The 27856-nt window shown below is 40.1% G+C and overlaps 2 protein-coding genes across 5 annotated transcripts in view; one reads left to right on the plus strand and one right to left on the minus strand.

Annotated features, from left to right (window-relative positions):
- cfap210 (cilia and flagella associated protein 210) overlaps nt 1-27856 on the minus strand; it is a 190190-nt gene that overhangs the window by 71552 nt on the left and 90782 nt on the right. The window lies entirely within an intron of this gene.
- Nucleotides 13556-27856, plus strand: part of phgdh (phosphoglycerate dehydrogenase) — a 56060-nt gene continuing 41759 nt past the window's right edge. Inside the window, exons 1-6 of one of the 4 annotated variants that reach the window (XM_043693686.1) lie at nt 13556-13643; nt 14362-14623; nt 17890-18041; nt 18805-18870; nt 22862-22916; nt 26440-26538. In XM_043693686.1, the coding sequence (XP_043549621.1) occupies nt 14489-14623; nt 17890-18041; nt 18805-18870; nt 22862-22916; nt 26440-26538 (507 nt within the window). In that variant the 5' untranslated portion in view covers nt 13556-13643; nt 14362-14488. Of the gene's footprint in view, nt 13658-13708; nt 13725-13786; nt 13935-14361; nt 14624-17889; nt 18042-18804; nt 18871-22861; nt 22917-26439; nt 26539-27856 lie in introns of those variants that run through there. The other 3 variants (XM_043693689.1, XM_043693688.1, XM_043693687.1) reach the window with 3 other exon arrangements.

A 27856-nucleotide genomic window follows, 5' to 3' on the forward strand; every position in this document is an offset into this window, starting at 1 on the left:
CCCTTAGATTCCATGTGATCTAGATGTGAAGCTGGAGGAGCACAGCTCAAAACATTGATTTTCCTGCTCCTCGGATGCTCTTTGACTTGCTTTGCTCTTCCAGCTTCAATCTATTGACTCGAACTTCCAGCATCTGCAGTCCTTTTCTGTCTTCCATGTGATCTAACCTTTCTAACCAGTCTAACATGTGGTGCCTTGTCAGACCTTTTTCTGAAGTCCATATAGACAACTACTCCTGCTCTGCCTTCATCAATTTTCTTTGTCACCCCTTCAAAAAACTCAAATCAAGTTATGATTTGGAGATGCCGGTGTTGGACTACTGCGTACAAAGTTAAAAATCACACAATACCAGGTTATAGTCCAACAGGTTTACTTGGAAGCACACTAGCTTTCGGAGCGCCGCTCCTTCATCAGATGATAGTGGAGGACACAATTCTAATGCATAGAATTTATAGCAAATATTTACAGTGTGATGTAACTGAAATTATACATTGAAAAATATCTTGATTGTCTGTTGAGTCTTTCTTCTGTTCGAATACCATGATAGTTTAATTTCTTTCATGTGTAAATCAGAAAATCTTTTTTTAAAAGTTGCATTCTCAGGTTAGCTGTAACAATGGGTGTTAGCTCGACAATATGTTGAAGGTGTTAGTCCCCTGTGTTCTCTGTCTATGCCATGATGTTTAGATTGATTCTAATCTAAAAAGTGAGAAAACAGAGTTTTACATGAATTCATGCATTTTTTGAGCAAAGTACAATGTAACTCTGCAAGTATAAATTCACCCCACAAAATATATGTGTGCATGTGGGTCTTTGTTTGTCTGTGTGTGTATGTCTGGGGTGGGGGATTGTGAGTGTCTGTGAGAGAGAGTGTATATGGTGTGTGCATGAGTGTAGAGTGGTCTAAGTCTCTGAGAGGATGCCTGTGTGAGCGTGGGAGTGTCTGTGTCTGTAAGGGTGTGTGTTTGTCGATATGTGTGTCCGTGTGTGTGTATATATACAGGTGTGTGTGTGTGTGTGTGTAGCAGTGTCTGTGTGTGTATATATAGTGCAATAGTGGTCACCTGTAATGTGACGTGAACCCAAGGTCCTGGTTGAGGCCCTCCCTATGGGTAAATTTTTGCTATAAATTCTGTGCCTTAGAATTGTGTCCTCCACTATCACTTGATGAAGGAGTGGCGTTCCGAAAGCTAGTGTGTTTCCAATTAAACCTGTTGGACTATAACCTGGTGTTGGTGATTTTTAACCAAATCAAGTTAGTCAGACACAATTTCTCATGCACAAAGCCATGCTGACTGTGCCTCATTAGTCCTGATCTTTCTAAATGCATGTAAATCCTGTCCCTCAGTGCCTCCTCCAACAACTTACCCACCACTGACGTAAGACTCAGCAGTCTATAGTTTACTGGCTTTTCCTTACTGCATTCTTAAACAATGGCACGATGTTAGCTGACTTCTAGCCTTCCATTACCTTACTTGTGGCTATTGATGCTGCAAATATCTCAGCAGGGAGCCCAGCAATCACTAATGTAGCTTCCCAGAAAGTTCTGGGAAACACACAAACAGGTCACTGGGATTTATCTACCTTTATGCATTTTAAGATCTGCAACATCTCCTCTTCTGTAAGAGATTGCTTTTTACTTCCCCAAGTTCTCTAACTTCTATGTTCTTCTCCATAGTATATGTTAACAGGAAATACTTATTTAGTATCTCACACATCTCCTGTGGTTCCACACATAGGCAGCCATGTGGATCTTAAGGAACCCTATTTTCTCCTTAGTTACCTTTAATGTATTTATAGAATCTCTTTGGATTTCTCAACTCTATTTCCCAAAGCTATCTAATGTCTCCTTTTATCCCTTCTGATTTCCCTCTTAGTGTACTCCTACTGCCCTGATACTCTTTTTGGGATTTACTCAATCCCAACTGAGTACGCCTGATAAATGCCTCCTTTTTCTTGACCAGAGCCTCAATTTCTGCTGTAGTCATCCAGCATTCACTATATCTACCAGCCTACCCCTCCACACTAACAGAAACATACTGTCTCTGAACTCTCGTTATCTCATTCTTAAAGGCCTTCTGCTTCCCAACTGTCCCTTTACCTGTAAACAGCCCCCAAGTCATCTTTTAAAAGTTCCTAGGAGGAAGTGAGGACTGCAGATGCTGTAGGTCAGAAAAAGTTTAGTGCTGGAAAAGCACAGCTAGTCAGGCAGCATCCAAGGAGCAGGAGAGTCGACGCTTCAGGCATAAGTTCTTCATCAGGAATGTGGGTTGGGGTGAGGCGGGCAAGGGGGCTGAATATAAATGGGAGAAGGGTGGGACTGGTGATAAGGTAGGTAGGAATGCGATAGGTAGGAGACTGATGATGATAGGTCGGAGCGGAGGATAGAGTGGTGAGGTGGGAAGGAAGCTGGACAGGTAGGACAGTTCAAGAGGGCGGTGCCAAGTTAGAGGTTTGGATCTGGGATAATGTGGGGGGAGGAGAGATGAGTAAACTAGTGAAATTGACATTCTTCATCCATTCGTCGGGTGGCTAGGATTTGGTGGTGGAGGAGGTCCAGAACTTGCATGTCCTTGGTGGATTGGGAGGGAGAGTTGAAGTGGTTAGTCACAGGGCAATGGGTTTGTTTGATGCATGTATCCTGGAGATGTTCCCTGAAATGTTCCACGAGTTGGCATCCTGTCTCCCCAATGTAGAGGAGACCACATCGAGAGCAACGGACACAGTAGATGAAGTGTTTGGATGTGTAGGAAAATCTCTGCCGGATGTGGAAGGATCCTTTGGGACCTTGGATGGAGGTGAGGGGAAAGGTGTGGGCATAGGTTTTACACCTGTTGTGGTGGCAAGGGAAGGTGCCAGGAGTGGAGGGTGGGTTAGTTGGGGGGCATGGACCTAACGCGGGAGTCACAGAGGGAATGGTTTCTGCAGAATGCTGTATCTCTGGTGATGGGGTCTGTCTGCAGGTGGCAGAAATGGCGAGAGGATGATGCGTTGTCTCCAGAGATTAGTGGGTGGAAGGTGAGGACAAGGAGGGTTATGTCCTGTGGCTGACTACTTCAACTCCCCCTCCCACTCCACCAAGGACATGCAAGCCCTTGGCCTCCTCCACTGCAAATCCTAGCCATCCAACAACTGGAGGAAGAATACCTCATCTTCCGGCTTGGGACCCTCCAACCACACAGAATCAATATTGATTTTACCAGTTTCCTGATCTCCCCTCGCCCTACCTTATCCCAGATCCAATCTTCCGACTCTACACTGCTCTCTTGAACTGTCCTACCTGTCCATCTTCCTTCCCACATGTCTGATCCACCCTCCGCTCTGACCTATCGCCATCACCCCCACCTTCATCTACCTATCGCATTCCTAGCTACCTTCCCTCCAGTCTCACCCACCTCCCATTTATCTCCCAGCCCCCTTCACCCCCCACATTCATGATGGAGTGTGTATGCTCAAAATGTTGACTCTCCTGCTCCTCGGATGGTGTCTGACTGGCTGTGCTTTTCCTGATTTTCCTGTCTAATGACATCAGAATTGGCTTTCCTCCAGTTTAGAACTTTAACTTTTTGATCAGTTCTATCCTTTCCCATAACTATTTTAAAACTATTACAATTATGCTCACTTGAATGAGTGTGTTCCCCCACTGATACCTGAGTCACTTACCCTTATTTCCCAAAAGAAGGCCAAGTGTTGTCCCTACTCTAGTCGGTACATCCACATATTGTACAGCTCTTTTCTCCTGTCTGATTCCATTGTGCATTTCTTATGGATCAGGATCCGTGGCCTTCTTGATATAAATAATTGTCAATATGGCAAGGGTTATCCAATTCTGCCGAAAAGATCTGCTTCAAAAGATTTCAGGACTCTGTGGTGACATTATCTGGGACAGATAGCACCCTTCTCCTGGATGGACTGTTGATCCCAAAGCCATTGACTGAAATAAATCACTTTTAGGTACTTTTGGTCACATATATCTGAGTAAGAGTCATAGAGATGTACAGAAAGGAAACAGATCCTTAAGTACAACTTGTTCTTGCCGACCAGCTATCCGAAATGAATTTAGTCCCATTTGCAGCATTTGGCCCACATCCCTCTAAACCCTTCTATTCATATACCCATCCAAATGCCTCTTAAATGTTGTAATTGTACCAGCCTCCACCACTTCCTCCAGCAGCTCATTCCATACATGCACCACCCTCTGCTTGAAAACGTTGCCCCTTCAGTCCCTTTTAAATCTTCCCCTCTAAACTTAAATCTATGACCTCTAGTTTTGGACTCAAAGATCAAAGAACAATACAGTGAAAGAAGAAGCACTTCAGCCCTCCTAGCCTGTGCTCCCATATTTTTCCCCTTCCACTGTCTTCACTTACAGGATTCATATCCATCTACTCCTTTCTTATTCATGTATTTGTCCAGGTGCTTCTTGAATGCAGCTGTTGCATCTGGTTCCACCACCTCTCCTGGTGACGCGTTCCAGGCATCGCTACCCTTTGTGTGAAAAACTTACCTTGCGCATCTCTTTTAAACTTCCCCACTCACACCTTGAACTTGTGTCCCCTAATAATTGACCCCTCCACCCTGGGAAACTATCCATTCTATCCATGCCATTCACAATCTTGTAAACTTCTATTAGGTCACCCCGCCCCCCTACCTCTGTGTTCCAGTGAAAACAAACTCAGTCTATCCAATCTTTCAGGCATCATCCTGGTAAACCCTTCCTGTAACCTCTCCAAAGCATCCACATCCTTCTGGTAGTGCAGTGACCAAAACTGTACGCAATATTCCAAGTGTGGCCTAACTAAAGTTCTATAAAGTTGCAGCATAATAACTTGATTATCCTTTTACTCAATGCCCTTTCCAATGAAGGCAAGCATTCCATAAGTTATTTTTACTACCTTGTTTTCCTGCATTGCCACCTTCAATGATCTGTGGACATGCACAACCAGATCCCTCCACATATCCCTCATGCCTGACAGGTATAAAACATGAAGTCACATGGTATCAGAGGTGAGCTTGCAAGATGGATACACAATTGGCTTAGTCCAAGGAGACAGAGTAGCAATGAAAGGATGCTTTTCGGAATGGAGGGCTGTGACTAGTAGTGTTCCAAAGGGATCAGTGCTGGGAACTCTGCTACTTGTGTTCATGACTCCATCACCCCAGGGAAAACACCTTGTCTATTTAACCTATCCATGTCCTTATGATTTTATAAAGCTCTATAAGGTCACCCCTCAGTCTCTGACAGTCCAGGGAAAATAGCCCTAGCTGATTTGTCCTTCCTTTTAGCTCAAACTCTCCGACTCTGGCAACATCCTTGTAAATCTTTTCTGAACCCTTTCAAAATTCACAACATTCTTTCTCTAGCAGGGAGACTAGAATTGCATACAGTATTCCAAAAGTGGCCTAATCATAAGCCGCAACATAACCTTCCAACTCCTATACTCAATGCACTGACCAACAAAGGAAAGCATACTAAATGCCTTCTTCACTATCCTATTTACCTGCGACTCCACTTTCAAGGAGCTATGAACCTGTATTCAAGGTCTCTTTGTTCGGGAACACTCCCAAGACTTTACCATTAAGGTATAAGTCCTGCCTTGATTTGCCTTTCTAAAATGCAGCACCTCATGTTTATCTAAATTAAACTCCATTTCCTACTCCTTGGTCCATTGGCCTACCTGATCAAGATCCTGTTGTATTCTGAGGTAACCTTCTTCGCTTTGCACTACACCTCCAATTTTGGTGCCATTTGCAAACTTACTAACAACACCTCCAATGTTCACATCCAAATCATTTATATAAATAACAAAAAAGCAGTGGACCAGCACCACCGATCCTTGTGGCACACCGCTGGTCACAGGCCTCCAGTCTGAAAAGCAATCCTTCACCGCCACCCTCTGTCTTCTACCTTTGAGCCAGTTCTGTATCCAAATGGTCAGTTCTCCCTGTATTCCATGTGATTTAACCTTGCTAACTAGTCTATCATGAGGAACCTTTTCAAACGTCTTACTGAAATCCATATAGATCATGTCCACGCTCTGCCCTCATCAATCCTCTTTGTTACTTCTTTAGAAAGCTCAAGTTAGTGAGATGTGATTTCCAATACCAAAGCCATGTTGACTGTTCCTAATCAGTCTTGACTTTCCAAATACATATAAATGCTGTCCCTCAGGATTCTCTCCAAGAACTTGCCTATCACCTATGTTAGGGTCACCAGTCTATAATTCCCTGTATTAATCAATATTTACAATTTAATCTTTCAAAACCTGCATCCCCATTCTAAGTGATTAAAGATTTAATAGTGATCTAGGTGTGTTCTATACATGACATCAATTGTATGACACTTTGATTTATATTATAAATTCTGTGTCCCATGATCAGCAGCACTCTGAAAGCTTGTACTTTCAGATAAACCTGTTGGATTATAACCTGGGTGTTGTGTGTCTTTTAAAACATTTATTCAATCAAACTTTCGAACACATCTTAATTTTTCTCTTCATGTCCTGATGTCAACTTTCTATATACCTAATTGAAAAGAATTTTTGAGTTTTTCTTCATTAAATATATAATATTAATGCAAGTTGCTACTGTTGTCTTGATCTAGCCTGCTAACCAACTTGTCATTTCAGATGTACAATGACAAAGAAGAGATTAGTGTTAGAATTCTATCTCTGAAAAATCTTCCAAGAATTCTCACATTAATTGTATATATCACTTTGTAGTTGGGAATATAAGAGCATGACATGCCGAGGGTAATGTATGCACCAGTTCTTTTCTTTGGCCTAAACACAGCCACATATATGCATTTCATGTAATTGAGGACACGTAACTGTAAAAGCACCAAATAGGCAACTCTTTAGCTCACACTGCTCCTTGGTTGACTGCAGTTATTTGTTCTGTAGCTGCAAGGCTTTTGTGGGTAAAAATTCTCAAGCTGACTTTGCAAGATGAAATTTTAAATATAAGAATGACGAATCACAGTACTAATTCATCCCTAAAACAATGGGAGACATCAGAGAATGGAGCAGAGTGGATAATTTTGGAAGAGAAGTGAATGTACTATCACCACGTTTGCAGATGACATGAAAGGAGGGTGGGAAGGCAAGAGGTGAGGATGACACAAAGGGTTTACAGAGGGATACAGACAAGCTAAGTGAGTCAGCAAAAACTTGGCAGATGGAGTATAATGTGGAAGAAATATGACGTTATGCATCTTAGCAGGAAGAATAGAAGAGGTGATATTATTGAAATGGAGAAAGACTGCAGAAAACTGTTCAGAAAGAATTGCGAGCCCAGTGCATAAATCACAAAAAGCTAGCATCCACGTTTAGTGGGTAATAAGAAAATAAATGGAATGTTGGCCCTTATTTCAAAGATAATGGAGTATAAAAATAGGAATGTATTGCTAAAACTATACAAGATACTATAGTAAGCCCACTGAGACAGAGAGTTGTACAGCAATGGAAACAAGGTAAAAACAATGACTGCAGATGCTGGAAACCAGATTCTGGATTAGTGGTGCTGGAAGAGCACAGCAGTTCAGGCAGCATCAAAGGAGCAGCGAAATCGACGTTTCGGGCAAAAGCCCTTCATCAGGCTTTTGCCCGAAACGTCGATTTCACTGCTCCTTGGATGCTGCCTGAACTGCTGTGCTCTTCCAGCACCACTAATCCAGCAATGGAAATAGACCCTTCAGTCCAACTCGTCTGTGCCAACCAGATATTCTAAAAAATCCAGTTCCATTTTCCAGCATTTGGCCCACATCCCTGTAAACCCTTCCTATTCATATACCCAATCAGTTGCCTTTTAAGTGTTGTAATTGCATCAGCTTACACCACTTCCTCTGGCAGCTCATTCCGTACATGCACCACTTCTGCATGTTAGGTCCATTTTATTTTTTTCCCCACTCACCTTAAACCTATGCTCTCTAGTTTTGGAGTCCCCTACATTGGGGAAAAGCCCTTAGCTAGTCACCCTACCTTTGCCACTCATGATTCTATAAACCACTATAAGGTCACCCCTCAGTGTCCAAAGCTCCAGGGGAAAAAAAGCCCAGCCTATTCTAATAGCTCAAACTCTCCAATCCTGGCAACAACTTTCTAAATCTTTTCTGAACTCTTTCAAGTTTCACAACCTCTTTCCTCTAGCAGGGAGACCAGAATTAAACGCAGTATTCCAAAAGAGAGCTAATCAATGTCATGTACAGCCACAACATGACTTCCTAACACCTATTCTCAGTGCACTGACTCAATGCATCTCAGTAAATTAAATGAACTACAGAGATAGTGAAAGCACTGGTAGTAATACTCCAATAATCCTTAGATCCTGGAAATGTCACAAAAGATTGGAAAACTACAAATGTAACACCTTTATTTAAAATGGGAAGGAAACACAAATAGCTTACTATAGGACAGTTACCTTAACATTTTCTCAATACCAGATTTTCAGATGTAACAGCAGAGCATTTAGAAATGCATAATATGATCAAGCAGAGTCAGCATGGCTTCACAAAATGGAAATTATGCCTGATAAATTTATTAGAATTCTTTCAGGAGTTAACAGGTTACATAGAAAGTGGTGAATGAAATATATTTGGATTTCCACAAGGTATTGATAAGATACCACACATTGGGTTACCTAATAAGCTCATGGTGTTGGAGGTCATATATTAATATGGATAAAGGATTAGCTAACTTGTAAAATAGAGAGTTGGGATAAGGGGGCATTTTCAGGATGGTAATCTATAGCTATTGGAGGGATCAATGCTTGGGCCATACTTGTTTACAATACACATTAATGACTTGGATAAGGGAAGTAAAGCTAATTTCAGACAGCTGCAGAGGCTGGGTCATTAAGTATATTCAAGGCAGAGATAGGTACTTAATCAGTAAGGGAATTAAGGGGAAGGGCAGGACAGTGGAGTTGAGGATCAGGTTAGTCATGATCTCATTGAATGATGAAGCAAACACAAATGAACTGAGTGACATGCTTCTTCTTTGTCTTATGGCTTTCATTCTATAGAAGTACAAGATTCCACAAATGTTTGCATTCTGACATTATCTTCAGGCTGGCCTATGCAGAGCAAGAGGACATCCCACAAGGCATGGCTAGTAATCTCAGGAATTCATGTAGGCCATCAATGAACAGATCATTTGCCTTCTGATTGCCACTACATTCTAGTGGACACCAGATAGGGTCTCCAGAATTGTATTTATTGAGCCCTGCACTACCTGGCTCATTGATAGAGTCAGAATCTAGAAAAGGACAAGATGGACTGACTACCTGTCCCTCAAATGAAGAAGAATGGGAACATGACAGAGCTGCTGAGGGAACCATCACTGATGACATGGATACTCAGGAAGCCAGGGCAGTTTTGAGACATGGATCATCTACCTTGCAGTGACTAGATGAGAAGGCAAATGACTTTGCAGCAATATTTGTTGACAATCAGCACTTTAAGCTAATTATGGCATAGGGCTGTTACTTCCTTCAGGGAAAGCTTATAGTGTTAAAATATTAAAATTCCTACTTACCTCTTCATCCCCATCAGCTCATTAAAAGCAAAATCCAGAGGTTCATCTGTACTAGGTTCAGCAGAGGTTTATTCACCAACAGTTCTCAAAGTGTTAGAGACCTTGGCTGTTTCTTTCCCTTCTAGTTGCAGGCCTCTGTCAACATTGTGCTCAAGAAAGTGACTGCAAGCCTAATCTAGATGAGATTACTCATTGAGGTGAATATCTGAACTGGTCAAGGGTGAGAAGGAACACCTTGATGGTATATCCTGAGTTTGCAACTGTTCCTCCTCAGAAATACTTTTTCTTCTAGTCATGGCCTGGATCTGCATTGAAAAATTTAACAACTATTTGTTAGTGTCAATCTGACAGCCTTACTCAAGGTTTTATTGAGTTGCTGCTGCTTTGTGTAGCTGGTACCTGCTTGGAAGCTTTCTCACTTGTTAGCTGGAGAGATCCAATCTCTCCTTCAAAAAAGGCACATTCCCCCTTGCTCTCTTGCCAGCAAGGCAGCTTGTAACTCAAAACAGGTTAGGATTCTTATGTTAGACATTTCTCTCCTTGTCTATGCATATCTGCATTTATTGTGTATATTGTTTGCCTGCAAAAGTATGAAAAGATATTAACATAATACTTTGCCTGCATTGGTTGACAGAGCTATCAATCTGCAGTCATGATTTGGAGATGCCGGTGTTGGACTGGGGTGTACAAAGTTAAAAATCACACAACACCAGGTTATAGTCCAACAGGTTTAATTGGAGGCACACTAACTTTCGGAGTGACGCTCCTTCATCAGGTGATAGTCACTATCACCTGATGAAGGAGCTTCGCTCCGAAAGCTAGTGTGCTTCCAATTAAACCTGTTGGACTATAACCTGGTGTTGTGTGATTTTTAACATCAGTCTGCAGAGCTGTGATCATCCATGTGCGGTAGCTGTAAGAAGAGTGTAGTGCAGGGAAATTTGAGAGTTAAGGATTTAAAAGGTCATTAGAAAGCTAGAGTTAATGTAAATCAGTAAAGCATTACATCCTGTGTGTCTGAGACACCTGTGAGATGTTCATCCCAAAGCCATGTTTTGCGGTGGTGCTATTTTCCCATGCAAGCCTTTGCTGAAAAGCATCAGATGTGCATATCTTTGTAGCTGTGATGAAAGGTTGATGAGTTGGTGGTGTATGAACAATTGAGTATTGTAGTTCCCTTCCATGTTGTAAGTCAGAACCCTGGCAGATGTGCGAAAGTCAGGATCATGGTAATGCAAGTAGTGCTAAACTTTATAGTTTAACTAATTGCATGTGAGGTAACAGATACAGATGCCTGGCACTCAATCTAGTGTGTTACTTTCTTGCACAGTGTCAAGATTCATAGGGGCATGAACAATTGAATAGACAATGGTATGTGTCCTCACATAGTTCACTGTATCATTTACTCTTTTGTGACACTGGAACAGGTTCTCTTGGACTGTCCATGGTTGTTGACCTCTGCATCCACTTCCATTCAGACTTCCTTCATCAGAGAGGGTAGCATTTTGTTGTCATTCCAGGTGGAAAGCATTTCCCTTCTCTCTTGGACAGCTTTGAGGAGAACCTATAAGAAGTCATTACTAAACCACAGTGCTGCATTTTGCTGGGTCTCTGACATCTTCAGGCATGGTAGAGGGTGATGAGCAGCAATGAGGTTGAGTGATGCTCCTTGGTTGTAGAAAGCAAAGTGTTGCATCGGTATCATTTAAATATGGTGCCTGGAAGGTCCCAGCAGGTGGTCAGAATTGCCTACCCATAATATTTGGTGTTCCATCTGCACATGAAAATGCACAGATCCAAGAAGAACACAATGCTGTGAGAAAACCCAACCTGCCTGAGTGGAAGTGCCTTCTGCATTTAGGCCCATCTCCACATTTAGTCTCAAATAAAAAGATTCTGCAAACCAACAAAAGTAAAACATTCCAAAATGCGCATGCATCCTCCTGCATTTGAAGATTTCGCTTTGGAAGCTACAAATGATAATTAAATATAACCATCAGACAACTTTCCCTGAATGTACACAGGTTATGTGTTACTGAAAACAAATGTCCACTATTCAATCAATATTCAACTTCTTACCTTGGTCTCTCTTGCGGTTCATTAACAGAGCAAGATATGGCAATGGCTGAGTCTGAAGGCAATATGGGGCCAAATAGAAATTTGAAAAAAAATCCTTTGGCTGCAGGACAGTTTTCTGTTTATTTTTTACATATTGACCATACCCAGAATACTGTGAAAATATTTAATCCCCTTATCTTAAGGAAAGATATGTTCATTGGAGGTAATCCAGAGCAGGTTCACCAGATTGATCAAAAGATCACAAGACCCTAAGAAACTGCACACAGTAGGCTGTTTGGCACATTGAGCCTGCTCTGTCATTCAATAGGAGCATTGTTGATCTGATATTTTTCACATCCATTTTTCTGTGTTACCCTATAACATTTTATTCACCTACTGATCAAGAATCTATTTATCTCAGCCTTAAATATACACTAGAACTCTGTTCCACAGCTCTCTGAGTTCTAAAGATTCACAATCCTCGAAGAGAAAAAAAACTTTCCTCATCTCAGTATTAAATTGGCACCTCTTTAAGATTTTGCCCTCTGGTCCTAGACTGTCCCATGGGGGAAACATCCTCTCAACATTTACCCTGTCAAGCCCCTTGAAAATCCTATATGTTTCAATGAGATCACCTCTCATTAGTCTAAACTCCAATGAATTCCAACATGTTTAGCCTTTGCCCATAAAACAATCCCTCCATACCAGGATCCTAGTACACCTTCTTTGAACTGCCTCCAATGAAATATTGTATTTCTTTAGAGGATGAAAACATAGTACCCCAAATGTTAAAAATCACACAACACCAGGTTATATCCCAACAGGTTTATTTGGAAGCACTAGCTTTACCCCAAATATAGTCTCATTAGCACCTGTACACTTACAGTAAATCTTCCCTACTCTTATACTGCTCAAAATAAGTGCCAACATTCTTTTAATCTTACTAATTATCTCTTGCACTTGTTTCCGAGTTTTCTGATCTTCCTTGATCCTGAGTATAGAGGAATTTCTTAAGAGTAGATTAGTCTTGTTCTCATTGGAGTTACAGAGAATGAGATGAGACCTATTGGAAACCTATCTGATTTTTAGGGGGTTTGACAAGGTGGAAATGTTGTTACCCTCTCATGGGAGAGTCTGGACCAGAGGCCATAATCTCAGAGTAAGGAGTTGCCCATTTAAGACAGAGATGAGGATTTTTGTTTTCTCGGAGGATGATAAATCTTTGGAATTCTTTACCACAGAGTGCTGTACAGGGTGAGTTATTAAGTACATTCAAGGCTGAGATAAATACTTTTAATCATTAAGGGAAGCAAATTTTCTGTGGGTAAAGCCAGAAAGTGGAGTTCAGGATTGTCAGAACAGATCATGGATCAACCATAATCTCATTAAATGGAGGAGCGGGTTTGAAACGCTTAATGGCCTACTTCTGCCTCTATGTTTTACGGTCTGATTGTGTTCTTCAAAAGATTGAATGGCCTCTTTCAGTGTCGCATAAGACTTTATGCTGAACTCTAATATAATAAATCTGAAGCGGCATCCATAACATATAATTTAGGTATGAGATTTATTTTGATCATCAAGGAATTTTCAGCTTCTATCTTGATGGACACTGAAGAACTTGTAGAAAATGGTAATTTTTCTTCAGAATTGACCAAGCCAAAACTTGTCGATCAATGGAATAAGAAACGACCTCCTTTCAAAAGCCTGTTGCAGGTTTTCCATCAGCACGGCTCTCAGCTGTGCAAATTAGAAGTTTTAATTTATGCAAGATTATCTCCACGATGCAATACATTTTATGAACTGATTTTAAAGGCTGGTTGGAGTATGCTGCACACTGGGGATCATTTATTTTATTCACGGTGCAACACATGCTTTTTATTACTCAAATCAGCATTAAATGAATCAGGAAGGAATTTGGAAAACTGGCCACAGTCTGTGATTAATGTTATTACATAAGGCATTGCACACAGAGATCTTTTGTTGTCCCTTTCCTACCACTAAATATCCAGCTTCGTGGCACAGAACTCGCAGTCAACACAGCGAACGCTGCGGGTCAATATTCTTATGTCTGTACTCAAAAGTTATTTGAAAAGCTTTAATTACGTAAATTATATACTATTCGTGCATTGGGAAGTACGATCCTTTACTATTTTAGTTTTTTTGGTATTATTTTGAACTACTTAAATATTCATTGTAGATGAGATGTTTGATATTCCACTGTATTCCATAAGGGTATGTTTATATTAATATCCAAAGTTCGTGCAAAATGCTTAATCATCACAACATCTGCAGAAATTCGCGGCCATTTAACTTTAATGTAAAACCGCTTTGCAATGTCGCAGTGTAAGTACAGCCTATCCTTGCACAAACGTTCAAATAAAATAGAACAAGACTCCCTATGAGGTTAATCGACTCCCTATGAGGTTAATCGCTTTAGTATTTACACTTTTGGTATTACTGCGTAGAGGATCTGCTTTGTTAAACTTGCAGTATAAATACATCACGAATTTAAGTCCTCCTCGAACAATAAAGCATAAAAATACTAGTTATTTTTTGCACCAGTTTCACAAAACTTTGTGGGATGAAAAGGCGCTAACCGGTGAAATATTTCATTTTCATTATCCCTAAGTGAATAATTATTCCGAAATGTTGCCAACTCGTTTTACAATCAACCTAGATTGCAGTTTATAACCATCACGTTGTCGTGTTTAAAATTAACATATTCAGTCCGGCTTGCTGATTTACGTGTACGAGCTCGGTTTTTTTTTAGGAGGTGGCTTCGATACAATTGCCAGAGGGTGGGGTGAAAGCAGCTTTTAAAAAATCAGAAGGGTGAGCACGTGCTCACTTCAGCTCCGGCGAACTTCAAGTTAGAAAGGAAACAGTCAGGAAGAAAGATGGCTTTGTCCGTCTGTAATTTTCTCATCAGTGAACGCGTAGATGCCAGCTGTAAGAAGATTCTGGAAGAAAATGGCATCAAAGTGGTCCAGAGGGAAACAATGACCAAGAATGAACTCCTGGCTGAAATTAAGGTACGATTCAAAATTCTAAAATAAATTATATTTTGAGTCTTTATGATGAAAGCATGTCAGGTATTTGCAGTCGCGATGATGTGTGTAAACGGTGTAATTTTGATGGAGGGGCGGGAGATGACGATAGATTTGATCTTACCAGGGCTCAGCTGATCGAAGGATAATAGTAGAGAGAATATTATTTATTTTCTCCAGATGTGACATTCATACGTTAGACTTGAGATCGGTTGTGGGAGTAGCTAGCAACATTGAATCATTGGAACAGTTGCTCCCAAACGTTGTTTTGTTTTGTTTTGCCGTTATGTGTGAACCGTGGATGTACTATATCTGATAGCGCGGCGCCGTCTCCTGGATTACCAGGAGACCCACCATCACCCTCCTCTTTTCTGATGCAACATCGCTCAGAGGTTTCCGCGTCCAAAACGAACAAGGTGAACTCGGGCTGCTGTCGAACCTTAACGATACGATGTGCGTCATTGACAATTCGCCAAGATTTTTCCAAAAGTAATTTCAGACCCTCTCCGAAACATTGCCTCGAATTGTTAAATGGCTTCAGCGAGGTTTTAACATGAACAGTGGAGGTTTTGAGCCTGTACCCGATAACTTATTTGCTTATTATCCATCAGATGAATCCAAATCAAAGCAAAATGAACCTTTGTCGTCCATGTTTGAAACTTCAAATTGATATAGATACTTATTGCAAAAATATCAGTCGACAGTTAAAGGTTATATCTTTGAAGACTGTGCATTTCCCCTTTTGCTTTTTTAAAAAAATGGAGTACTAATATAAATTCCATATGGTCTATAATTTATTATGGATCCTGCAAGGAACTACGCCTGCTTTCATTTCATGTTTCAGTCTTTGATCTTTATTCTGTCACTTTTCTAATGCTGTTTACCTCAGTTTGCATTATGGCTTGAAAAGGCAAACCAGTGAATTATGCCCAGAAAATTGATTATGTTTAAAACTGTTACTTTTTTTATCCTCTTCTCCAGACAGAAAACAAGTTCTCCACCTCCCTGCCAGTCTCAATTTTTTTTCCCCTGTTTGCTTTCCTCCTTTTTTCCAAATCATTATGTAACATCAGGTTAGCCTGGCAATAAATAGATATTGGAGTGTGTGGTGCTGGAAAAGCATAGCAGGTTAGGCAGCATCTGAGTAGCAGAAAAATTGATGTTTCAGGAATAAGCCCTTCATCAGGAGTGAGGTTTGAGGCTCAGGGGGTCTGAGAGAGAAATGAGGGGATGGGGATGGAGGGGGCGCCAAGGTAGCTGGGAGTGTGATAGGTAGATGAAAGGAGGGGAGAAGGTGATAGATCAAACAAAAGGGTTGAGCAGATAGTTATAGAGATGTACAGCATGGAAACAGACTTTTTGGTCCAACTTGTCCATGCTGACCAGGTAGCCCAACCCAATCTAGTCCCACTTGTCAGCACCTGGCCCATATCCCTCCAAACCCTTCCTATTCAGATACCCATCCAAATGCCTCTTAAATGTTGCAATTGTACCAGCCTCCACTTCCTCTGGCAGCTCATTCCATACACTCAGCACCCTCTGCGTGAAAAATTTGCCTGTTCCGTCTCTTTTCTATCTTTCCCATCTCGCCCTAAACCTATGCCCTTTAGTTCTGGACTCCCCTACTCCAGGGAAACGACCTTGTGTATTTATCCTATCCATGCCTCTCGTGATTTTATAAATCTTTATAAGGTCAGCCCTCTGCTTCTGATACTCCAGGGAAAACAGCTCCAAACTATACAGCCTCTCCCTATAGTGCAAACCCTCCAATCTTGGCAACTTCCTTGTAAATCTTTTCTGAACCCTTTCAAATTTCACAACATCCTTCCGATAGGGTGGCTCAGTGGTTAGCATCTTGTGTTCTAAATCTTGCCTCATCTTATCATAATTGCCTTTTCCCCAGCAATAACTCTCTTGCCCTGTGGTATATACCTTAACCCTTTTGGTTCTGTTCACTTTAGGAATTGTGGTCATTATCACCAAAGTGCTCACCTATGTCCAAATCTAACACGTGGCCAGGTTCATTACCCAGTACCAAATCCAATGTGGCCTTGCCCCTTGGCTTGTCTACATACTGACAGGAAACCATTCTGCACACGTTGGACAAAAACAGACCCATTTAAAGTCCTCGAACTATAGTATTTCCAGTCCTTGATAAGTATGTACCTGGGAGGAGGTGGTCGAGTGAGGAAGTCGTTATTTACTAAAGAAGTTGAATCACTTGTCAAGAGGAAGAAGGCTTATGTTAGGATAAGACAAGAAGGCTTAGTAAAGATGCTTGAGAGTTAGAAGCTAGCCAGGAAAGACCTAAAGAGAGAACTAAGAGCCAGGAGGGGACATGAGAAGTCATTGGCATATAGGGTCAAGGAAATCCCAAAAACTTTCTATAGGTATATCAGGAATAAAAGAATTTCCAAAGAAAGGTTAGGGCCAATCAAGGATAGTAGTGGGAAGTTGTGTGTGGAGTCAGAGGAGATAGGGAAGTGCTAAACGAGTATTTTTCACCAGTATTCACACTGGAAAAAGACAGTGTTGTTGAGGCGAATCGGGATACAGTCTACTAGACTAGATGGGATTGAGGTTCACAAGGAGGAGGTGTTATCTATTTTCATACTTTCCAAAATTTCGAAGTTTGCTGGTCCAAATGGGATTTATTCTTTGGGAAGCCAGGCAGGAGATTGCATAGCCTTTGGCTTTCATCTTTGTTGTCATTGTCTACAGGAATATTGCCAGAAGACTGGAGGATAGCAAATGTTGTCCCCTGGGTTTATGTGGGTTTCTGCTGATCATTCTGGTTTTCTCCCATAGTCCAAAGATATGCAGGTTAGGTGGATTAGCTGTAGTAAATGTGGGGTTACAGGGAAAATGAGTCTGGATGGGATGTTGTCTGGAGGATCAGTGCCAAATTTATAGGCTGTGCTGTTGGGATTCTGATTCTTTGTCTGGGGTGGCTGTGATTTGAATGTGTCTGTGTGAGTTTCCTCTGGGAGCTCTATCTCCCCCACAGTCCAAAGATATGCAGGCTAGATGGATTGACCAATGGATGTGCCAGGTAGGTGAATTAGCTATGTGAAATGTGGATTGACCGGGTTGGGGGTGGGTCGGGGTGAGATGTTGTTTGGATGGATGTGTGTGATAATTGTTATAGAAATGTGTGATAATTCTGCTTTACAATTTTTTTTTTTGTTGTGTAAACTTGCAGGACAAAGGCAAATTCAAATAAGAGTTCTAATGAATTTCTATTGTCATAGGACTATGATGGACTTATTATCCGTTCTGGAACAAAAGTTACTGCTGATGTTATAAATGCTGCAAAGAATCTGAAGATAATTGGCAGAGCTGGAACTGGAGTAGATAATGTGGATGTGGAAACATCAACAAGGAATGGAATCATTGTGATGAAGTAGGAATAATGAGAGCAAGTCTAAAATTTAAAATGTACTGAGAAAGTGATATTTGCATAACATTGGTCTAAAAGCTAACTAGCTTTGCTATATGTATACAAAATTCATTTGTTTATAGTATGTACTCCCAATGTCTTTATTTCAACTAAAAAGAACATGTATATTTTATTTCTTTCCATGTCGCCATTGGCTACATTGTCTTTTTGCAGAATTGTCATACATTTTCACATGTCAGTTTTACTTTGTAACATCGGCTGTTTGTTGTTTTGAAAATTTATTCGGAGAATATATTAATGGAAGTTTGAGGGGAAATTTTGGAGCTCCATTTGTAAACCTTATGAATATTGTAAATCACTGCAACTTACTAAATGCATGTCCGTCTTCTTACACAAATCTATCTTTACACTTGTAGAAAGTGTTTTTGTTTCAGCTTAGCTGTCATTTCTGGACCAGGTGTTTCAAAATGCATTTTACTTTTTCAGGTTCAACTAATCAAATTCAAGAAATGACTTTGTCATAGAATTTGGTTTTTGTAGTATTTGAAACTGAAGCAAATACGTTGTTGAAGATTATTTGGAACAAATCACAATGCAGAGCAATATTACTCAATTCTAAAATAAAGTAAATGAAGTAGAAATAGATAAATGCACCTTTTTTAATTTATAATCTTTGAACCAGTTAATCATTGCTTTTCCTAGACGGGAGTCTACTTTTGCCATCTTTAAAAGATTAGCAACTGAATTTATTTCTCTTTCTTCAAAGCACACCAAATGGAAACACTATTAGTGCAGCAGAATTGACTTGTGCAATGATCATGTGCTTGGCCAGGTAAGGTTTGTGGACAGTTGTTGTATATTCTTCTAATTAAATTATTGATCGTAGGTATTGCTAAGTTACAAAAACTCCTCATTTACAGGTGCATCTAAAACCAAAGATTATAAAAATTTTTTTAATAACATGTATGGCTTAATGTTAGTATCTTTAATACATTTGGAATGGTAACTGTAGCAAAGTCATTAGTGATTAAATCAAAGACAGCAGCTTATATCACAGAAGCAAAGGAATTTGCAGTTGTTTGGCAAGTTGACTCTGGTTGAGGTGTTGCAATGGAGAAAACAGTGGGGACCCATAGGCTGCCCATTTTTGTGAGTAATCCATAAAAGCACAAGGCTTGAGTATATTTCTTTTTGTTTGCAGAGCATAGCTCCCTGAGTTTGAGTCTTTGCTTCCAGTAAATATTATTGAGCCAATTATCAGTTTGAGTAATTATTTGAAATTGGTTTAGTGTAGCTGTTAGCGCACACAGAATTGTTCAAGTGCTGCCCAATCTCCAAATCATGTATAAAAGTGATTATTTTCTTGTAAGTTTTAGTATGGGCACATAATAGGCACATGGTGCTTGTTTCGGTCAGCCAATCAATGGGACATAAAACTTGGTATCAGTGAACTGCTTGGAAGCTTGGAAATCTATAGTTCTCTGGCTGAGGCCTTGCCATGGAGAGAGCAACAATCAGTTAATTTCCCAACCAAACACTCCTTAATTTCTCCTGTGGTATAAATTGTAGTGGTTTGAAATTCTTGCAGTTATCTTGATGAATGCAAGATGTGAAGCTTCAACAAATTCTGTCTGGTGATGAAAGATCTATCACCTGGGTTATCTCTGAGCTCAATATCTTAATGTGACATTGTATTGAAATAAAAACTTAGTATATTTACTAGGGTGTACAAATCTCACTTTTTTGTTTTGATCTCTAATGCCTATTAGGTTTAGTGTTTTGTTTTTGCAAGATAACTGACAAGTTTGACAATCTGTCCACATAATTGCAACCCCCCTTCACAAGCACGAATTCCACAAGAATTTAAAAATCATGTCTAATGGAACTGCCGTCATTTTGTCTAGATTTAGTTCAGATGATTGATTCTGAAGTTCCACATGCTTTTAATGGATGATTATTTGGATTTGACCAAGATTTATAAAGACTGTTTCTATTGGTAATGTTTAGAATAGGATGTGATTATGGTCACTGTCATTTTTCTGCCCTATCCTCTGAACGGTCCAATTTCTCTCTTGTAGTTGGGGAGAGGAATAGATGACAATAAGACCTAATTGTTCGACAGGAACAGTTGAGTTCTCAATTTGTCAAGTATTATTCCATCGATGTGTTAGCAATATTTACTGGATGCAATAATTGATGTGCTACAAGAGAGTATTCTTCTCTTTGACAGTAATGAGAATTGTTCCAAGAAGAACTGCTAGAATCTGATGAAGGAGGGTCGCTCTGAAAGCTAGTGTGCTTCTAATTAAACCTGTTGGACTATAACCTGGTGTTGTGTGATTTTTAACTTTGTACACCCCAGTCCAACATCGGCATCTCCAAATCATGCTAGAATATGATACATATGAATTGGTGATCATCCACACATACTAAAGTTAAAAATAACTTGTAGTTTGTATTTTAGCATCAATTTTCAACAGGCTAATTTATTGGGCCTCCAGTCTGTTTTGTGACTTAATGAGATTATAACTCATCTGTATACTAGCTCAATTTAGCCACCCTGATTCTACACTCAATGTTCTGGCAAGTTAGTTTCCTTGTAATGTCAGTTATATACTCTTCCCCTTGTGAAGACTGAGACACTAATTGTTCAAGTTTGGTGTTTCTTTATTTTTGTTTTGCAAGATTGCTTTTATCAGTTTTTGAGGTCTGTGTTACATTTGATTGTCCTCTTCCAATATTATTGGACAAACCTGTGTTAACCTTGATATTCCCTTTAAGTTTCACTGTCTAGTTACTTTTGAACTTAGCATACTTTTGTCTTCCTTTGTTCCTAATATAGACACTGGGAACTGACACACAAATAATTTTTCACACTTTTTTTTGTTTGCTGTTTAGTTTTATCTCTTGCTAGTCATGCCAAGCATGATTGACGTTTGAGTAAGTGAACATCCTACCCTGAATGGATTTTTAATAGACCTGTATTAAGCTAAACTCTTTTGAACACCTGCCACTGCTGTGCTGCAATTGGCAGTGTCTTGTCCTATTAAATGTTAATCTTGCCAAAATCTGGAAACTTGGGAGCCACACCATACTTCTCCTTTTCATACCCAATAATGAATCGGAATATATTATAATTGTTACATGTTTCCACACTGTTAGATTATTAACAAAATTTGACTTATTAAACCTAGCTCATTACTTGGTTCTGGAACACACTGGTTTAAAAAACTCTTGAATGCACTGAAATTTACTGATGAGCTGCCCTAATCGATACAAAATATTAAGGCCTCCCAGAAAGTTCATTTTTGTGGAAATGTCTTTCTGACTGTAAGCTTCTATCACTTGGCAGCGCAGGCTTGGAAGGTCAAAGAGCCTGTTCCTGTGCTGTATTGTTCTTTGTTCCTTTTTTTCCTATGTGAGACGGTAATTATTTTGAATGCTCAAGCTCTAGAATAAGTTGCCAGTATGTGTTGAATATGGATTTACTGTATTATTCCGAAGAGAACAGCATGAAAACAGACCATTCAGTCCAACCAGTCCATGCCAACCATAATCCCAAACTAAACAAACCTCACCTGCCTGTTCTTGGCCCAGATCCATCCAGATGTTTCTCATTCATGTATTTATTTAATTATCTTTTAAACAGTAACTTTATCTGCATCCACCACTTCACTCCATGCATGAATGACACGTTTTAAAAAAAACAAGTAAAATGTTGCCCCTAGTGGTGTTTAAAAATTTTCTCCTCTCACCTTTTAAAAAAAAAATATATATCTTGATCTTGAAGTCCCCCACCATAAGGAAGAGACACTTGCTCTTCAGTTTATGCCCCTTTATTATTTTATAAATGTCTATAACCCTCAGTGCTCTGGGGGAAAAATTTCCCAGCCTCTCCATTCTTGGCAACATCCTGATAAATCCTTTCTGACCCCACTCCAATTTAATAATAACATCCCTATAACAGGGAGACCAGAACTGGACACAGTATTGCAGAATAGCCTCAATGTTCTGTACAACCTGTAACATCCTACCATCATGGACTGGTAGGATTGTAAGGTATATTTCTGTGCTGTTTGACTCTGACATTATGCAACTGGTGTGGAGAACACTCCACTTTTTGAGGGGGAGATATAATCATAAATTCTAGAAGTTACATTTGCTGACAGTGGTAGTGGTACCAGTCACCATGATCTCTCAGGACTTGTTTGGTTGCTTGGGGTGTTGAGAGAGAAATTACCTAGAATTTTTCTGTAAATTAAGGATTTTCCATCCTTTGACTTTCTCAGGAGATTCCACAGCAACGTGCATGCAGGCTTTGTAGATGAGTTGATTAATGTCTGTCACTTTTGTACAGCATGATCTGGGTGGCATAGTGGCTCAGTGGTTAGCACTGCTGCCTCACAGCACCAGGGATCTGGGTTTTATTCCAGCCTCTGGCAACTGTGGAGTTTGCACATTCTCCCCACGTCTGTGTGGGTTTCCTCCCACAATTCAAAGATGTGCAGGTCAGGTGAATTTGTTATACAAAATTGCCCATAGTGCTAGGTGCATTAGTCGGAGGGAAATGGATCTGTGTGGGTTACTGTTCAGAGGGTTGGTGTGGACCTGTTAGGCAGAAGGGCTTGTTTCCACATTGTAGAGAATCTAATCGAATTTGTCTTGTTTATAACCCTGTTTTCAACAGTAGTATCCTTTGTATTCTGATCTAATTCTACTGTAATATATTGATTTAATGCTAACCACAGTTGGATTTCAGTAAAAGTGCTGTATTCTATTTTCAGCTATGATGAAATGAATTACTATTTACTGTATTATTGTAGGCAAATTCCACAGGGAGTTGCTTCCATGAGAGCTGGAAACTGGGAGAGAAAGAAGGTGAGTGTGTTATGGCTGATTCAGATACAGACAAGGAAATCGAGTAAAGGTTTGTCAAATGTAAAGCAAAAACAACATAAAATATTCTTGGGTGCTTCACAGGTGCATTACAAAATAAGATTTGTCACCATATCTCAACAAGTTTGGATCAAATGATCATAAATCATAGTCAAAGACATTGGTTCTTTTTTTTTTCCTTTGTGAGAAGGTGGAGTGTCTTAAAGTATAAAAGACAGCTAGAAGCCAGGGGCATTTTAAGGAGGGAATTCTAGAACTGTGTGCGTATGAAACAACTGAGAATATGGCCACCTATAGCAGAAACATCCGGGATGTTTAAGATGTCAGAATTGGGGAAGCACAGCCATCTTGGAGATTCTAGGGCTGGAGAAGATAAGTATGAGACAATGGAGGAACTTGAAAGCAAAGATGAGAGATTATAACTCACTTGTTTCACCAGAAGGTAACTGAATACAGGCATGATAGATGAATTTAATTTGTCCTGAATAACAAGTCCCAAGAGATCATGGTGACTGGTACCACTACCACTGGGTGCAAGTGACAATGAATTACTATTCCATTCTATTCAGTTCTTTTTTCCTCTTCTTAGAAGAAATTCTTTGCTGGAATAGAAAATTTGCATTAATTTCAAAAAGTCCTAAAGGTGGTTATGGTTCAGTTCCCCCTCCCCCACCTTTTATAGGGGAGACAATGGTAAGTGGTATTTAGTAATGCAGAACCTTAGCTATTGTGCTGGAGTCATGGGTTCAAATCCCACCATGGCAGACGCTGAAATTTGAGTCCTGGAAAATTTGGAATTAAACACTAGTCTAATAGTGATTAACCACTGTTTGTTTATTTTTAAAAAATAACATATACTTCACTAATGTACTTTTAGGGAAGTAAATCTGTCATCCTAGTCTGGACTGCATGTGACTATAGACTCCTAGCAATATGGTTGACTCTTAGCTGTGAGCGTATTGATTACTCAATTGTATCAAAGCTTGAAGAAAGTAACAAAACTGGACAGACTCCCAGCAACACCTTAGGCACTAGCAACAGTGATAAAGCAGCTTGTCTCCTACCCAGCATCTGGAAGCTTTTGCCACAACCTAGTGTAGTCATTCCTGATGAAGGGCTTTTGCCCAAAACGTCTTTTTTTTTCCTGCTCCTCGGATGCTGTCTGACCCTGCTGTGCTTTTCCAGTACCACTCTAATCTAGACTCTAGTGTAGTCATTGTCATACCTTACAATGTCCCAGAAATCACCATCACCATCCCTGAGTATGACCTACTGACAGAGAACAGGCCATCAGAGGAGATGGCATGGTGATATATGGTGGAAGAGATTTGCCCTGAAAGTTCTCCGGATTCCATGAAATCTCTTGGGCAAGTAAACCTGCTGTGGATTACCACTTATGCCACCTTTAGCTGATCATTTTCTCTTCTATGTTGAATACCACTTGGGAGAGGCAGGAACATATGTATTCTGGTGCAAACTCTGTTCCATCACCAACAATGACTTTATAGTGATGACGACTGGCAATGCTGGCCGAGTCTTTAAAGGTCAACAGCTGCTAGGTCTGTAGCAGGGAGTGAGAACACCAATGAGAGCAGAAACTTAACTTTCCCTTATTCTCATCTTTCTGTAGATCTATCTGCTCACAATAGCATCAGTGGAAGTGACCACTGCTCAATGAATTTGGAGACATAGCTCACCATTGTGTTGTGTGACATGACCATCATGCTAAATGGAACAGATTGGAAAAGATCTGGCAACTCCGTTGAGCATCAGCAGGACAATATGGGCATTCAACATCCACAGAATTGTATTTCACCACAAGCTGTAACTTCATGACCCATCCTATTCCTCCATTACTATCAAGTTGGGAGATCAACATTAATTCAATAAAGAGTGCAGAAAGGTTTGCTAGAAGCAGCACCCAGCATAGATAAAAAGGAGTTGTCTGAAGTGATGGGAAAATAACAGCCCAGTTAGGGATTATTAAATCCAGGTTGGTTATCTTTTACAAGAGCATTAGTTCCTCAGCTCATAAATCCTTGGGGTTACAAACCTTTTCAAGAGGGTTGAAACTTGCAGAGTACTAGAGGTCTGGGGAGAAGATCTCTCCATCAGTAGGAGAAACTAGGACACCAGGATACAGTCTGAGTGAAAGCACGACCTCTTAGAAGTGAGACATGAGGAACTTCAGCCAGAGGGTGGTTAATCTGTGGAACTCATTGCTGCAGAGGGCTGTGGAGGTGAAGTCATTAAGTGTATTTATAACAGAGATAGATTCCTAACTGGTAAAGGGATCATTGAAGAGAATGCAGGAGAATGGAATTGAGAAATATCAGCCATGATCGAATGGCAGAGCAGAATCAAAAAGCCTAATGGCCTAATTCTGCTCTTTTATCATTAGCCTTGAATCTTCATGGATTAATGATTAATTTATGAGGTACTGTTTGAGTAAACTGGGAGAAAAATCATATGGGGGTTGAAAATAACTTTTCATGTTCTTAGCACTTGTCTATTAGTTGTAAAACTATAGGCAATGTGAAAATAGTCTGTAGTTGGCAGTTATAGAATCACATAGTGCTGAAACAGACCCTGCAGCCCAACTCCTCCATGCAAACAGGTTTCCTAAACTGAACTAGTCCCATTGCCTGTGTTTGGTCCATAACCCTCTAAACCTTTTCAATCCATGTACCTGACTAAACATCTCTTAAATGTTGTAATTGTGCTTGCCCGCGACCACTTCCTCTGGCAGTTTGTTCCATATGCGGATCACCTGTATGAAAAATTGCTCCTGTGGTCCCTTTTGAATCTTTCTCCTCATCTTAAAACTGTTTTGGACTCCCTAACCTGGGGAAAAGACATTGGTTACTCACAATATGACGGGTGAGATAAGATATCGACCTTTTGAAGGTCAAAGATAATCAAATACCCACTGCCTGATATGGAAAGGTAATTCACTGCAGGAATGGACATGCTGGGCACCCCATGGTTGGGGTGCAGTGGTGGGGCAGTTAGAAATCAGGGATCAGGTGATGAAGTTACCAAGAATGCATCCAGTCAGAGTTGCCATCCTTTTTTATTTTCTGCATTGGGTGAATGCTTATATAGTGAAAAGATGAGTGGTCTGCAAGCTCATTTTGATTTTGTGTAATATGGGCTGGAAAGTTCTAAGTCTGTTATACTCAACCTTGTATATTACACATTGCAACAGTGGTTTGAGGTGGAGGTTAGAATAAAATCAGACAATTCAGTCTGAAATGTGTGCATATTGTTGAAATCAGTTTTAAAAAATGGCTTAGCTGTGACGTCCCCTGCATTCCACAATCTAATAGCACGTTGTGACTCTAGAGATTCCCATGGATGTCTGCTGCGAAGTATCTGTATATGAATCATTTACTTGGGAAGAAATAATAGAATGTGTGAGAAATAAAAACAGGAATTGTATTTGAAATTTCTGTTGTTTTAAAGTTTGCAACTCTATTGCATTCACTTGGTATTGTGTTTACAGTTCATGGGCATGGAGTTGTTTGGGAAAGTCCTTGGAATTGTGGGACTTGGAAGAATTGGCAAAGAAGTAGCAATCAGAATGCAATCATTTGGAATGAAGGTAATGCCGCTGTATGAGAAGGCATAAGTCTAAGTATTTATATTCATAAACAGATAAACATAATGAAAACATGCAAAAATATTTGCTATGAAATTATTTGGTTTCTTGTGCCTCAAGATACATGGTGGTCAGAGGTTTTGTGATGGAAATTTACATAGTCAAATTGTAATAAGAACATAAGAACAAGGAGCAGAAATAGGCTATCTGGCCCTTTGAGCCTGCTCTGCCATTTAATAAGATCTTTCTGTGCCTCAGCTGCGCTTATCTGCCTCTCTCCATAACCCTTTAATTCCTTTATTGTTCAAAAAAAATTATCTATCAAAGCTTTAAAAACATTAATTGGGGAAGCCTTACCAACTTCACGAGGCAGGGACTTCCATGGATTCACAACCCTTTGGGTGAAGAAGTTCCTCAATTCAGTCCTAAATCTGCTCTTGCTAATTTTGAGGATATGCCCTCTTGTTCTGTTGCATCCGCCAGTGGAAACATCCTCCCTGCTTCTTTATTATCTGTTCCCTTCATAATTTTGTTTCTATACGAATCCCCCCCCATTCTTCTAAATTCCAATGAATATGATCCCAGTCTACTCAGTCTGTCCTCATAGACCAACCTTCTCAACTCTGGAATCAACTGAGGGAATCTCCTCTGCACCTCCTCCAGTGCCAGTACATCATTTCTCAAGTAAGGAGATCAAAACTACATGCAGTACTCCAGGTGTGGCCTCACCAGCACCCTATACAGCTGTAATATAATTTGCTTTCTTTCAAACTCCATAGCAATGAAGAACAAAATTCCAATTGCCTTAATTACCTATTGCACTTGCAGACCAACCTTCTGCGATTAATGCACAAGGACACTTAGGTTCCTCTGCATAGCAGCATGCTGCAATTTTTTATCATTCAAATAATCCTTTTTATTGTTGTATCAAATTGGACGACTTCACATTTATCAACATTGTACTCCATCTGCCAGACCTTTGCCCAACCACTTAAATTATCATATCCCTCTGCACATGTTGCTGCATCACTCATCTTAGTGTCCTCTGCAAACTTTGCGATATTACACATGGTCCCTAATTCCACATCATCTCTGTAAATTGTAAACAGTTGTGGTACCAACACTGATTCCTGAGGCAAACCACAAGTCACTCATTGCCAACCAGAAAAACACTTTTATTTATCTCACTCTTTGCTTCCTGTTAACCAATCCTCTATCCATGCTAATACGTTACTTATAATGGCTTGCATTTTTATCTTCTGCAGCACCCTTTCTTTGTAGCACCTCGTCAAAGGCCTTTTCAAATCTAGATATATCACTT

The sequence above is a fragment of the Chiloscyllium plagiosum genome, chromosome 7, assembly GCF_004010195.1.
Source record: "Chiloscyllium plagiosum isolate BGI_BamShark_2017 chromosome 7, ASM401019v2, whole genome shotgun sequence".
Lineage (NCBI taxonomy): Eukaryota > Metazoa > Chordata > Chondrichthyes > Orectolobiformes > Hemiscylliidae > Chiloscyllium > Chiloscyllium plagiosum.